The 16,265-nt window shown below is 35.0% G+C and overlaps 1 protein-coding gene across 4 annotated transcripts in view; it reads right to left on the minus strand.

Annotated features, from left to right (window-relative positions):
• The window catches only part of LOC105218613 (cell adhesion molecule Dscam2), a 122,959-nt gene that overhangs the window by 45,498 nt on the left and 61,196 nt on the right, over positions 1-16,265 (minus strand). For all 4 annotated transcript variants that reach the window (XM_054233163.1, XM_054233161.1, XM_054233167.1 and 1 more), the window contains exons 8-10: positions 15,482-15,599; positions 14,868-15,091; positions 60-187 (exon numbers count right to left, since the gene is read on the minus strand). In XM_054233163.1, coding sequence (XP_054089138.1) covers positions 60-187; positions 14,868-15,091; positions 15,482-15,599 — 470 coding nt within the window. The remainder of the gene's footprint in view (positions 1-59; positions 188-14,867; positions 15,092-15,481; positions 15,600-16,265) is intronic.

The following is a 16,265-nucleotide window of genomic DNA, read 5'->3' on the forward strand; positions in this document are numbered from 1 at the left end:
CTTTCATAAAATGAATTATTAATTTGTTAAGAGAGTCATTAACACACAGTTGTACTCACCGCCCAACTTCAATTCGGCCATGGCTTGGGCGCTGGCTCTGCTATTTTCCACCAAACACTGATAAACCCCTCGGTCCCGACGCCCCACATTATTCACCATCAAGGATGTCTTCGTAAGAAACCGTATGCTGGAAACGCCAAAGAAAAATGTTGACATTTGCCGAGATTTTCATACTAAATGTTAAAACTGTACATATTTCCGCACCACATGTGCATAGCACGAATGCCACACTCCTAATTACGGGTCCTCAAACTCATGTGGGGCAACTACCACACATACATATTTATAGGAAAGAATGCTTATTATACATATGTGTACGCTAGCGGCACACATGCTTTGAATTTACATAACTACATATGATTCGTAAAAAACAAACGGGGTTATCTACACGTGGGGTATGTAACATATTGTTGGCATAGAACAAAATGATACGCGCCACGACCACAGTAAAAAGCTTAACGAAGCCGTTCTCTATTAAAGATCAATATTTATTCAGTTTCCTTCTCACACTAACTGATTTAAAACTGAAACTTAAAGTTAAAAGTCTTCTCGTATGATTGGAAGCCGATAATAATAAATATATATATACATGTATATAAATTTAGTATATGGGTGATTCTACAATAAGAGGTAACTTGTGAGGCAATCAGCTTAAAGTATTGTTTTTGTCCTTTATGTTGGTATTTTTATACTCTCGCAACAAAAGTTTCTAAGGGAGTATTATAGTTTTGTTCACATAACGGTTGTTTGGAAGTCATAAAACTAAACGAGTTAGATATCGAGTTATATATATCAAAATGATTAGGGTGACGAGACGAGTCAAACTCCGAATGTCTGTCTGTCCGGCAAAATCGCAAAATCGGACCACTGCCACGCCCACAAAATGGCGAAAACCGAAAACACATAAAGTGTCATAACAAAGCCATAAATAAAGATAAAGTAAAAGAAATAACATTTGGAGCAAAGGATCGCACGAGGAAGAGGCATATTTGGATGTAAATGAGCGTGGTCCCGCCCCTAAATTGGTTATTTGTATATATCTCGCAAACCAATGAAGCTATATAAACCAAACTTTCTGCAGTGGCGTGGCATCGCCCACTTATGGGACAAAAACCATATCTCTGGAACTTCTCGACCGATTCGAATGAAATTCGGTATATAATATTTTCTTGACACACGTGTGGAAAATGGGAAAAACGGTTCACAACCACGACAACTTCCCATGTAACTCAATTTTGAACTCCATCTTATTCCTTCACTTTATAATATATACATAAGGAACCAATAAGATAGCGGAACAAAACTTTACACAAAAACAGTATATGATCTGTGGCATCTCTTGTGAAAAAATTGTCGAAATTGGACTATAACTTTTCAAAGCCACGAAAATCGAATATGAAGAATTCAGTGCCCCATGGTGCACGGTAAATCTCTCAGGTATCTTAATTTAATTTAGAGGAAATATTTATCTTCTAATGGTGTAACTTCCCCTAGCTCTTATATACCTAATTATAGGATTTTCAAATTGGAGCAAATTGTGTGTTATCTTAATAAAAATATATCAATAAATTGCGAGAGTATAAAATGTTCTGTTGCACCCGAACTTAGCCTTTTCTTACTTGTTTTTAATGAATCACTTCATATTAACGTAGTGTATTAAATAACATTACAATTTACTGCATAATTAACACAATTTTTTCTAATATTCCTTACAAAATCTAAAAAAGCATTGTCCCCTTGCCACTTTTTGGTAAACTCTCAGACAATATATATATTTTTTGTATTGTATGCTAAACCTAAACTATGTTCAAACGGAAGTAAAATAATTAAAATTAAGTATTGTTAAATAAAAAACAAAATTATTTTGTACATTTCATATAATTGTTAAAATTAAGTTTCGTCCCGATTTTTTTATGTATCTACCCTGCCAATTTCGTTTCGTTGGTACGACATAAATAAACAGACAGTCGCATTGAAAAAAGTTTGAAACAGCTTGAAGTTAATAATACTAATCGCGAAATCCGTTTGAAAGCTGTAGTTTTTTAGTTATTGCCGCCCGATCGTGCGGTGTACTGGATTCCCCAACTGATTTTGTCTCTCCACTGGCAATCCATATGTATACTATTAATATAAAATAATTGCCTTTATTGTCCTAAATGACCAATACTGTGATAATTAAAGTGAAGTAAATAATAATTCAGGCAATTAAAACAATTAAATTTTTCACGAAAACATCTTTCCCTGTCGTATTTAGAGAGAGAGTTAGATACCAGGGGAGACACTATTCATCATGACACCCAGACCGGAAGTCGAGAACTGCTTGAGTCTTGATACTTTCTTGCGTGAACTTCTGGACATGACCCCTCCCCCACCTCCAGCCATCACCAGCATCAACAAAACCAAAAATATTAGCCTCGCAATCCAACGCAGTATCGCTCTTAGCAACAAGTGCTACTTTGGACTGAGTGGACATTTGAATGTTAATGTCTGCTCTCAACGAACCAAAATCAAGAAGCATGGACGATGTCAACATCCGGTAAGACGGCACTAGGAGTTTTTGAGAAAAAGGTTTTGTGGAAAATTGTTGGTCCTTTGAACAATGGCAAAAGCGAATACCGCATATGATGGAACGGTGAGCTATACGACGACACTGACATAGTTCAAAGAAGAAAAAGACAGAGGCTACGTTAACTACCCTTCAGTTCGGCTCATTAGTGAAACACTAGTGAGTTCACTACTTACTGGTAACCACCACTGGTTACCCACCATAATACTGGCAATGCAATTCACTCATGAATTTAACACGGCGATGTCATTGGCGGTAACCGATTAACACTATTCACGAGTGATTTCACCGCCTATATTTCACTAGCTACTTCACCACATATCACTGACTATATATCATTAGTTACTTCACAACTTACCGACTATTAAATTTCACTACTTTCTTCACTACCTCTCAACCTAGCTAGTTTATTCCAAACATAATTAAACACAAATTTTATTTAAATTTTATATAATTAACAATATTATTTTTTATTTAAAATTTCTTTGTTTACAATTATATTTACCATCTGAACAACAGGGTCGGTTAATATCAGTCAAGTCAGAAGAAGTCAAGTCAGAAGTTTTTGTGCACTTCGGCTAGATTCAAAAGCGACTTCGTTGAACATGTGATAAAGAAAGAAAATAATTAAAAAGAAATGTAGTTGATATTAAATTTGTATTACAAATTACATACCATATATATCACTGCACTTATATCCCCAAGTCACATTTCTAAGAGTTCCATTAAAATTTGGTGTTGATCTTAAATGAGTAAAATAATTCGAAACAAGTATACATATAAGTAAGGTGTTAATAATTTAAATAAATGTACATACAAGGATATTTATGCGTTCATAAATATGTGCAAACACTTTCGAACAAACCATATACAGCAATGTTGGAATTCTTACCTCTTTTCATTGTGCAGGGCAATCCATTTTTTTGCATAAAATATTTATGTTTTCTTTGTTTTTATTCACTATTATTTCATTTAATTATTCACCTTTTAATAACACTTTTAATAAACAATAAACGTATTAGAACCCGCGACGCGAGATCAATTGTACAATCAGAGAACAACTATTATGCGAAAAATGAAATATCAGAATTACAAAGAAAACGCTGATGCCTTTCTTTCTACTACAGTAAATCATGCTTTCAATGACCAACTTGTACGTAAATACTATAATGATCCAATAATTATTTACAACTTGTACTTACTGTACGAGATGCTCTGCCGTTATTATTCTGCGTTATTTTTGCTTCGATCTCTCAAAATTGCATTCCCACCCTTATTTGTCGGTAATATTCTACTGAGAGTACAAATTAAGCACAACGTTCTCTAGATCATGCTCTCTTCTCTCTCAATCTCTCTCATGTACTATTGCTTCTCTGCATTACCTCGTTGTTGTGAATTCTCTAGTTACTTGTAACACAAGAATTCACTAGTGCAATTCATCAATTCATACCAGCCGTACTGCAGGGTAGGTCATGTTGTTCGAATGGCCGAAAGCGCTTCAGATTGAAAAGTATTCGATGCAGTACCCACTGGTGGAAGCAGAGGAACAGTAAGCCTTCAATTCCGTTGGAAAATCCAAGTAAAAAGTGGCCTGGTTTATATTGGTATTTCCAATTGGCGCAAAACAGCAAAAAAAGAGAGATGAATAGCGCGCTCAAATAGATCGCATAAGCGGTGCATATGCCAAATATATATGCATATATCTTAAAATCACGTGTCACGTTGTTTGTTTTCAATGGACTCCTAAACTACTGGACCGATTTTAATGAAATTTTTAACACTGTGTGCAGTTTGGTCCAACTTGAAAGATAGGATAGTTTATAACTCTCCTTATAGTCGCATTATTTATTTATTGCAAATTATTTGTTTATTATTAGCAAAGAGCTATCCACCAGTTGGTGGCGCTAAGTGCGGTCTGTTACAGTAGATGACGCTACATTTCTTTTTAAATTTTCATGGATTTAGGCTGTCATAACAAAAGCTGCCACTTGCTAAAAACATTAAATGAAAATGCGTTGTTTGAAGTTTATATTATTTGTGGTAAAGTTATACGAATCTATGACTTCCAATATTCTAAATTTAAGAAAAAATCACATACAATCCGTGAAATAAATAAAGTTATGTACATATGTATGGTCAGACAAATAAGCAATGCTGCCACTCTTTTCCAGTAAATCTTCCTCGAATTTGGGAGATTTCAGAGGAATTTAGGAAATCGCAGAGTTGATTTCAGCATGTATTTCCTAAATGCAAAAAAAAAAATTCATTTATTTGCATTTAGGTATAGAATTTTGTATGGCTAATGCCCGGTTTCACAGTCCATACTTAAGTTGTGCCTAAATAAAATCTTAGCTAAGTATTGTTGCAAACTGAGTAGTCGTTTGCGTTTCACAGTCAATGCTTAATTTCTATAAAATTTTATTATGATATATGGCAACGTTATGGGCAACATATGTTTTACAAATGTCATTCATAAAAATATGTTTGAAATATTTAAATTATAACAGACAGATAAATTTGCGAGGAAAATTATATCAAAAATTGATGAAAACAACAAAAGAACCCCAAATTTCATCACTAGCGAGTCGGAGCACCTATGGAAACTGAAGGAAAAGTATAAGCTGTTATTGAGTGCTAACGAACGGACACTTGCCCTACGCTACGAAAGATGTCGCTGAAAATTCAAAGCAAATTCAAAACAAAAATCAGCTGTTATTTAAGCATTGCTTAAGTATAAAAATCCACGGGATTGAGATTTGAACTTGAGGTCAAAAGCGTGTTGGAAAGCCATCTTCTTTATTTGTTTACGCGCTACACAACAAAACAAAGAACGAACTTCGCCAAAAATATTTAAATGGACAGAGACGTTATTCCCTGAATATATTAACATTCCATACAAATAAATGGCCTTGAACAGAGTTCAAAAAGCGTTTTAACTATTTCAAATAAAAATTGGGCGGGGTGAAGTTCGCCGGGGTAAGATCAGGTTGGCCAGACTCTCCCCAGGACAAATCTTCGTTTCAAAGGGGAGAGGATATATTATTTCTTTAAAAAGTCAGGATATGTTTTTGAAAGATCTTAAGATTTTATATTTAAATTTCTTCCGTTTATTTAGGATAGAGAGTGAATTTATTGATTTGTTATTTTAATTTTATGGTTTATTTGTAATACTATTTTTTGCTTTTGGTAAAATAAATATTATTATTACTTTACGTCTCTCCCCTGGCCGATGTATTTACCCTGGTCATCGAAGAAGTAAAAAAATATGTATAAAGTGACTTGCCGTTACGTGAGAAGGTAAATAAAAGGGACAAAAATCACAATACAGAGGTTTCATGAAAAAAATCCAAAGTTTATATTTGGTCGTATTCTCTATGCAATTGAAATCTCTTATCGTAGAATCACCCATATATTTAGATTGTAAAAAATATATATACTCTAAATCGAAAACAGCCTGGACTTATATGTATATCTATCATGTTTCACACTTTAAGCCATCTTTCCAAGAACTGGCTATTGGTATATACCCCAAAATTGATATTTGTGCACTGTTATTTGTCTCAATTTGTATACAACCTTTGCACATTATTTTCATGACTGATTTTTTTTGTTAGATGTTAGTAAGTGGTATTTAAAGAAACAAAAACATATACCATGATAAAAGAAAAAGTAACCAAATTAATAAAACTTCATTTTATACCATAGATACCAATTTGTGCAAAATTCAAATTTTTAGGTAAGTATTAACTTTAAAATAGGTAAACAATTTGAATGAAATGCTTTCCATGTATTAATATGAAATTGGGCCCCCTTTCTTGTTTTTCAAAAGTTTTATCATAGAATTGGCCAACTTTTATAGTACTGAAACGTTTATCTTCACCCATTCCTCCTCAATGGCTCGAGATGATGACACCACGACCGCCAAAAAAACAAATAAATCGTTTTGCACATATACCTATTTGCTATGAAGCCACCCGATTTGGATAGTGGACTTATACTAACGGTACTAAAAGCAAAGTGTTGTCGTCGATTTTTTGTGCAACAACAGAAATAAAGCATTAATAAACATAACTGCATACTCAGAATTAAGCTATTGTTTTTCTTTTCTTTTGAGAATTACAAAAAATATTATCAATTTTTCTAAGGTACTTTCCTAAAGTGAAAGTGATTTTGATATGAAGATCTATTTCAAACATAAAGCAAAATGTAGTAAATATACAAATCGTCACCTAAAATGCAAAAGGCCGTAACTAACAAAAAATTCAAAATTGACTTTTTGATTGATTATGAAGTACTTAATCGAAACACGTGTACACAGCAAATTTTACATGCATACGTCCAAAAATAACGACTTTATAGGCGAGAATCAGAAGGCCGCAACTACAACTTCAACAATTTCATAAACCAAAAAGCCGTAACTACCCTTTTTTCATTCTCTTTGATTCAATTTCAATGTGACACATTGTATTATCCGTAATTACAGTTGTTTTCATTACCTTTCATGTTATCAAATTGTGTTATTGTGTTTTGCCTTTCTTCAATACAGGCAAAAAATCCGGAGAGCCAACTGTTAATATGATCCGTGCCTTGGCATATAATCCATCTGGAATAATTTATTATAAAACAAATATCAACGACGATTATAACGTTTTGCCACAACGTACACAACAAAAATTTATGGACATCGAACATTCACAGTTACATACCGAAAGAATATCAATATCCAAAAAGAAATGGGAACACCTGCAGTAACTTAAATTTTTACTTCCGGCTGACTGCCACAGCTTTTATTATAATATACCCTTTACATCTTAAACCTATTCTAATTTGCTATTTGTATTGCAGGTTTTGTTGTTTTGAAATGAATTATTTTGTTTTTCTTAACCAGTTTAATTTAATTTTATTTTCTCGAAATAAATGTATTAATTAAATAATTTCTTTTGTGTTAAAATACTTAAAATAAATAGATACAAAAAGACATAACTTGTTAAAAAAATGTTTAGTTACAGCCTAAAGGCACATTTTCCTATTTTAACCATTGCTTTCATTTTATACACAATTTTTTTCAAGTAGTTACAGCTTTTTGGTTTCAGAAAAATAGAGTGCAAAAGGCCGTAACTAACATTTCTTAAAAACTGCTTTTTTCCCATTAATTTGGTTTTCAGAAACAAATCCGTCTTTGTTTTCTAAACTTAAATCTACAATTTGGATATTTAACTTTAAGTAGTCTTTAATCTATAACGTTTTTTGCTTCTCCTGTAAAATACTAACAATGATAGTTACGGCCTTTTGCATTTTAGGTGACGAAATGTAGAATGAATTCTAAGCATTATTTTCCATGTTAAGGTGATTTGGTTTGTATTTTATAGCTAGCATTTAATTACTTATCCCACGGTTAAACAAGTTCTAATACTATATATTTCAATATTTTTTACTTGGGCTTGTAACCGATTTCAACGCAATATAAAATTAGTTTACTCTCCCATTTAAATCGATTTATACTGTCATGACTCATGAGCATGAATTTATCTGAAAGCGTTCTCCTACTCTAAATGCTACCAAGTGTTTGAGAGAGTACATGCGACTACCCGCAGATGCTTGTAAGAGTTTCTTCATCCATCAGGCACTTTGGCCTTACCTAACAAACGAGGGAACCCACAACTCATCCGTACAACTGAGAGTTGTTTCATGTTATACATATAGTATGTCCTAGCTAGGTATCTGCATCGAAGTGGTTGAACCTAGTGATGGGATACTTCTAATTTGCCTATAGGCAACATTGTACTTACCGGCTTCTAATTCTCGTTATTTAATTTTTTTGACCAGCGGTTTTTTCAGTTATGTAGACTTATGTGTTGTGCAAGCTCACAGTTACATGTTTAGATTATTTAATTTATAATAATTTAGTCGTTGCCTACAGGTAACATCCTGTAACTAATGAACCAAGTTACAAAGGACTTTGAAATTTGTATCACTTTATATTTGAGTTAAGACTAATATATATTTGTACTCAATGTAGTTTTTGGTTTTTCTGAATTGGTTTTTATAAATAAATGCGTATTTTCAGACCCTTCGTTATACTTCAGCAGTCATTAATTAGAAAATCAACCAATCACTGTAGTTCGCTTCAATTATGAATAAGTTATTTTATGTTATTTTGATTCATTTATTTTGTGTGGTTTTTTAAATTGATGCCGTCTCACAGCCAATCAAATCAAGTTCATGACCGAACCAATTAGTGATCGGGTTTTTTCCCACACGCAGCATGTTGCCGAAGGGTATTAAAGTTTTGTTCATAGAACAGTTATTTGCAACTAAACATAGAACTTGACTGAGGATGATATACATACTTACATATGTATTACTCTTATACATAGCTCAGAAAAAACACTCATGGGCGCATTCTTTTGATTGAAATATTATATATAACAAGTAAGGAAGGGCTAAGTTCGGGTGTAACCGAACATTTTATACTCTCGCAATTTATTGATGTAATTTTATAAAGATAACACAATTCGACCAATATATTCGGTATAAAGTTCAATAGAATAACGAAAATCATCATAAATAGTATATGGGGACTGAGATAATTCCTAAACCGATTTCACTCATTTTCACCACCAAGATACAATGTATCGAAGACTATACGCTCACTTAATTTAATATTACTTATAATTAGGTATGTGGGATCAGGGGGAAGTTATGACCCGATTTTTACCATTTCAGGTACCGAGAGAAACTGTTATAAGAAAAAAATTCAGAGGGAATGAATTACATAAACATATCTGAGGGATTTACCTATATTTTCGGTGAAAAATTACCCTTAGGCACTGAGTTCTTCATGTTCGATAACAGGGCCTTGAAAAGTCATGGTTCGATTTTGACAAGTGATGTCACAGCTCAAATACAGTATTTGTGTAATGTTTTATTCCGTTATCTTCATTTGTTCCTAATGTATATATGTATTATAAAGCGAACAAATCAAAAGAATTCAAAATTGAGTTATATGGTAAGTAGACGTAGTTGTGAACCGATTTCGCCCATATTGCACCCGTGTCATCAGGGTATCAAGAAAGTGTTATATACCGAATTTCATTGAAATCGGTCGAGTAGTTCCTGAGATATGGTTTTTGACCCATAAGTGGGCGACGCCACGCCCATTTTCCATTTTGTAAAAAAATCTCAGTGCAGCTTCCTTATGCCGTTTCTTATGTAAAATTTGTTGTTTCGGACGTTTTTAGCTAGTGAGTTAACGCACTTTTAGTAATTTTCAACCTAACTTTTGTATGGGAGGTGGGCGTGGTTATGATCCGATTTCTTTCATTTTTCAACTGCATTAGGAAGTGGCTAAAAAAAACGACTGCAGAAAGTTTGGTTTATATACCTCTATTGGTTTGCGAGATATGTACAAAAAACTTAGTAGGGGGCGGGGCCACGCTCACTTCCCCAAAAAAATTACTTCCAAATATACCCCTTCATAGTGCGATCCTTTATACCAAATTTTATTTCCATAGCTTTATTTATGGCTTAGTTATGGCACTTTATGTGTTTTCGGTTTTCGCCATTTTGTGGGCGTGGCAGTCCGATTTTGCTCATTTTCGAAAGCAACCTTCCTATGGTGCCAAGAAATAAGTGTGCCAAGTTTCATCAATTTAAGAATGAAACACACCCAATATACAATTTAAAATATTTACTCCATCGTAGAATTACCGTTGAAGAACCTCATAAAAGAAATGGTCCGGTACAATGCACTAACTGCCAAGAGTATGGGCATACCAAATCATATTGCACTCTAGGCAGTGTTTGTGTGGTATGTGGTGATTTGCACCCAACATCAAAATGCACTCTTAAAAAAGAGGATACAAATAAAAAATGCAGTAACTGTGGAGGAAATCATACTGCTAACTACAGGGGCTGCCCTGTATATAAAGACTTGAAATCAAAATTGTCACTGGGAATTCAAGCTCGTCGTAACCAAATGTTGAATATCCCTCGTAACGAAAATGTAGTAATTACAGACCAGAGTTCGAAACCTGGTAATTCTAAGGATATCCTTGTCCAGGGAAGCTATGCAAATGTGGTAAAAGGCAACGCTGTGCAAATGCAACAACCGCAAAATCCACCAAGTGGAGGTATTGAAAATATGATTCTAAATCTGACTCAATGTATGACACAATTCATGTCTACGATGCAAAACATGATCCAAGATTTGGTCAAATCTCAAAATCAAATGTTACAAACCTTATTATCTAAAAAATGAGTATACTAAATATTTGTATATGGAATGCCAACGGTGTAAACCAACACAAACTGGAGTTAATACGATTTCTGACTGAAAAAAACATAGATATTATGCTGATATCAGAAACTCATTTAACAAATAAAAACAATTTCTTTATAGCGGGATATAGACTTCAGTTACAAATCATCCAGATGGAAAGGCGCACGGTGGAACAGCAGTATTGGTTAGAAATCGGATAAACCACCATGCTTTAGAACCACATGCTACAGCGCAGCTACAAGCTACAACAATATCATTGAAAAATCGATGTTCTGACCTCAATCTGACGGCTATATACTGTCCACCTCGTTTTAAAGTTACAGACTGCGAATTTAAATATTTTTTTGGAACGCTAGGTCCAAGATTTCTAGCAGGTGGTGATTATAATGCAAAACACATGTACTGGGGCTCACGTCTTATTAATCCGAAAGGACGACAGCTGTACTACACTATTATAAATAAGCACAATAACCTTGATATAATATCTCCTGGTAAGCCGACATACTGGCCCAGTGATAGAAACAAAATACCAGACTTAATAGATTTTGCTGTAGTCAAAAATATAGATAGATCGCTAATAACAGCAGATACATGTACAGACTTATCTTCAGATCATTCTCCTGTACTAATAAAGTTATGCGAACAGCCCATGATAGTTGAGCCAAAAGTATCTCTAACATCTTTTAAAACTAACTGGTTGAAATATAGAAAATATATCAGTAGCTACATTAATATCGATTTAAAAATAAGTACAGGAAGAGATATTGATGAAAGCGTAATGGAATTCAATGATGTAATAACAAATGCTGTCTTGGCAACACCTAAAAGAAAAGTTAAGGTTTTTAGAAACATGACTAATAATGAAATAGAAAAGCTTGTAAATGAGAAAAGGCAAGCGAGACGTGAATGGCAGTTAAGTCGTTCCCCTTCAACTCTGCGTCAACTGAAATCGGCTGCACGTAAGTTAAAAAAAGCACTTAAACGCGATGAAGAATACAATACTGAAAATTATATAAAGCACCTGTGTCCAAATTCTAGCAAGAAAAACTCCCTTTGGAAAGCCCAAAAGTATTTTAAGCCTCCAGTAGATTCCAAGATGCCTATAAGACAGTCGAATGGTAATTGGGCGCGCAGTAATGAGGAAAAGGCAAATTGCTTTGGAAATCACCTAGAAAAGGTATTTCAACCCAATGGACCAAAAAACAACTTTAAGTTGCCAACTTTGCCCAATATTGCAAACGAGTCAAGCGTGTCTATTAGGACGTCTACTTATGAAATTATCAAGATCCTAAAAGAGCTAAATCCGAAAAAGTCTTCAGGACACGATAATATTACTCCAAAAATGTTAATTGAGTTGCCAAATATTGCTATATCAGTGCTCTCTTTGCTCTTTAATGCAATTCTTGGTTTCGGGTACTATCCAATTTCGTGGAAAAAGTCGCAGATCATCATGATAGATAAACCTGGAAAAGACTTAACACAATCATCTTCCTACAGACCAATAAGTCTCTTACCATGTCTTTCCAAAATATTCGAAAAAGTTTTACTATCAAAAATGTCTCCTTTCCTCCACGAAAATAATATAATACCAACCCATCAATTCGGGTTTCGTGCTAAACATGGCACAGTAGAGCAAGTGAATAGAATTACAAACGAAATCAGGAAAGCATTCGAGCACAGAGAGTACTGCTCAGCTATTTTTCTCGACGTAGCTCAGGCGTTCGATAAGGTCTGGCATGAAGGCCTTTTATGGAAAATCAAAAACGTTTTACCTTACGAATTGCATAAAACATTGGAGTCATATTTAAGAAATAGGAAATTTACGGTTAAAGTAGCAGATTTTATATCAGAAGAGCGAGCAATAAGGGCCGGTGTACCTCAGGGCAGTGTATTAGGCCCCACTCTGTACATAATATATACAGCAGACATTCCAATAGCTAATAACGTATTGACATCCACTTTTGCGGATGACACAGCCATAGTTAGCCGAAACAAATGCCCCATTAGAGCATCAAGAGTATTAGAGGAGCACTTAACTTGTGTCGAAGAATGGCTAGCCAACTGGCGTATAAAAATTAATGAGCAAAAATGCAAGCATGTTACATTTTCTCTAAGGCGAGAAACATGTTGGACAGTTAAAATAAACAATGTATTAGTACCCCAAGCGAATGAAGTAACTTATCTTGGGATTCACCTGGATCGAAGGCTTACGTGGCGGAAACATATAGCGAGTAAAGTAACTTGCATGAAGTTAAGAGCAGCAAATTTAAATTGTCTTCTAAACAAAAATTCTAAACTTAGCCTAGGCAACAAAGTCCTGTTATACAATGCAATCATAAAACCGATTTGGATGTATGGTATTCAACTGTGGGGTACGACCTGTGCAACCAACATTGATATAATTCAGAGATTCCAATCTAAAATGCTTAGAACAATAACGGGTTCACCACATGCGTAATGAAAATATCCATAAGGATCTTGATATTTCTATGGTAAAGAAGGAAATAGAGGACAGCAGAAATAAATATATTTCTAAATTTCGTGAACATCCAAACCCATTGGCAAACGCCTTGGTACATTCCAATCAAACTCGTTTAAAAAGAAGAGATCTACCTGCCTACTAAAGAGCAACGTTCTGCCAAAAAGCTCAAACACATTCTTGAGCTTACTTAGTTGTAAATAGATTTAAGATTTTAATACTTATTGTTAGGCTTTAAACAAAGCAGATTCAATAAATAAAGAAATATTGAAAAAAAAAAGTTTCATCAAGATATCTTAATTTTTACTCAAGTTACAGCTTGCACAGACGGACGGACGGACGGACAGACCGACATTCGGATTTGAACTCCACTCTTCACCCTGATCACTTTGGTATATATAACCCTATATCTAACTCGTTTAGTTTTGGGTGTTACAAACAACCGTTATGTGAACAAAACTATAATACTCTCTTTAGCAACATTTGTTGCGAGAGTATAAAAACGATATTGAATGTAGAGCGGAGAAATTAAACTAGACATGATGTGTAATTACTTTTCTCCAAAAGCTGTGTATTTTTTTTTCAAAAGCTCTGTATTTTTAAAATTAGGTGAGCATTTTTCATTTACCATAACCTAATGGGAAAATCTCCGAAACGACCGAGAATAATAAATATTCGATTCAGTCCGAATCATTGCTAACTTTTACACTTCTACGGATTGTTATTAACAGTTGGTTCCACTCACACTAACTTTTCCTTACTATTTTAAACTCCAATTGCGTCTGATAAAGCATAATGCAATTTTTCGAAATACCGAAACCTCAACGATTAAAACAATATGCTCTCATCCCAATACACAAATCATCAAATGAATTCATATGTTTGTCCGGTTGTTGTTGTTGTTTGTTTGTGCAATCCTTACTAAATGCAAACCACTCGACAGCAGCAAAATTTCAATGCGAGTTTTGAGGAAAAGCATTGAAATGAAAAATCAAAAAGATATGGTGCGAAAATGTTATTGTTGCCATTGTTGTAGAGCGCATAAAAACTATAAACTGACACTAGAAATACATATATATGTAAATATGTATGTGCAGCATATACATAATATTACTTTCAGTGAGCAATTTCAGTTGATGGTTTGCTAATTGGCGCGACAGCTTCAGACATTATGCTTTTAACACCAATTAGTAAGTTGCAGTTTTATGAGCAACTCTGTTGAACTAGAAATGGAAGCAATACAAGTTTAATTTCATACATACATATAGATATGGCAGAAATATATGATTCCCCCGTTTTCACACTTCGAAATATTAGTTATGTAGTGCTTTGAATGCCACAAACTCTACTACCACTTGAACTCACAAACTACCGATTACTAGGCCTGCGCACTCAGATATTGGAACAGGATATGTATATAATACATATACATATATGCGTGTATATGTGAGCTCGTATTTAGCTTAGCTTGAAATACTTACTTCTCTCGGCCGTTGCTAAGCGCATTGTTGCCCTGTAGTGGCATTCCGTTGTGCAGCCACTCGACGCCATCGATCGCTGAACCCGTGGTCGAACAGTTGAAAATTGCCATTCCGCCAGAGTTGACAATTTGCACTTGCGGCAGAATATGCACCGACACATATGAGTTAACCAGCAGACGGATTTCGATGCGCTGTTCGCCGAATTGATTCGCAGCCTGGCACACCTGGACACGAAAAAAAGCACAGATTAAAGCAAAAATGTGAGCTGTAGTACCAGACTGTGGAAGAGCAATGAAAATGTAGTGAACATAGAAAAAATAAGCGCTTGCGTTCAATGACAACATGCCACTTTAAATTGACAATTTCCTTGGCAAATTACACAGTTTTCCACAAGTTGGCGCTAATGAGATTCCTAACTCGATTTCCACTGCGAAGCGGGGGTGCGACGATTGCCACACACAGTAAAATATGCATGTGTGTAGGAGAGACTTTCGACTGCTACAGCAATGGACTTGTTTCCAAGAGTTTTTTTGTGCACCCATAACTCATTCTCTTCAACTGAGCGTAGAGAAAAACACTTTCTTAAGTTGGATACGTTATGCACGCTCACTTACCCATTTGCCGGCGTCCCGCTCGTCAGCATTTTTGATAAGCAAAAGCGTGCGTGACAATATCACACGCTGCGAAGATGGAATCGGGTACAATGCTGATGAATCCGATACGCGATACCACCTGCAAGAAAAGCATAAAAGTAGTAGACTTAAGTTCACAGCAAAGGAAGTAAGTAAAAGAACGGAATGAAAGTAGAAAAAAATAAGCTTTCGAACGAGAATTGCTTCCAAATATAATTTCATGGTCCTTGTATGCGTGTGTGCATGTGTGTGAAAGTAGCAAACTGCAGAAAGTAACTTGGCAAAAATCCATATTAACCGTTATGTGCATGCAACACCTGCGCCTGCGTTTGCATATGCATACATACTAGGGCTCTTAAAATTATCCAGCGAAGCAGCTGAAGAATTGGCAAGTATGCCGCCCATAGACATCCGGGGTGATGAATTCGCAAGATTAAGCGAACTATCAAAACCCACAGTATCAAAAAAGAGAGAAGAGAGAGTTAAGAGTATAACAATGTGGCAGCAGCGGTGGCAAACCTCAACCAAAGGACGGTGGACTCACAGACTTATCCCTGACATCCAGTCATGGATAAATAGACAGCATGGGGACCTGAACTTTCATTTGACCCAAATATTAAGTGGTCATGGGTGCTTTAGAAGCTATCTCCACAAATTCCATCACGACGATAGTCCGTATTGTCCGATGTGTACGGAGTCCATAGAAGACTCCGATCACGTACTTTTTCACTGCCCTCGCTTTTTGAACGTAAGGGACAGGCTGAAA

Source organism: Zeugodacus cucurbitae, chromosome 2 (assembly GCF_028554725.1).
Source record: "Zeugodacus cucurbitae isolate PBARC_wt_2022May chromosome 2, idZeuCucr1.2, whole genome shotgun sequence".
In the NCBI taxonomy this organism is placed as follows: Eukaryota; Metazoa; Arthropoda; class Insecta; order Diptera; family Tephritidae; genus Zeugodacus; species Zeugodacus cucurbitae.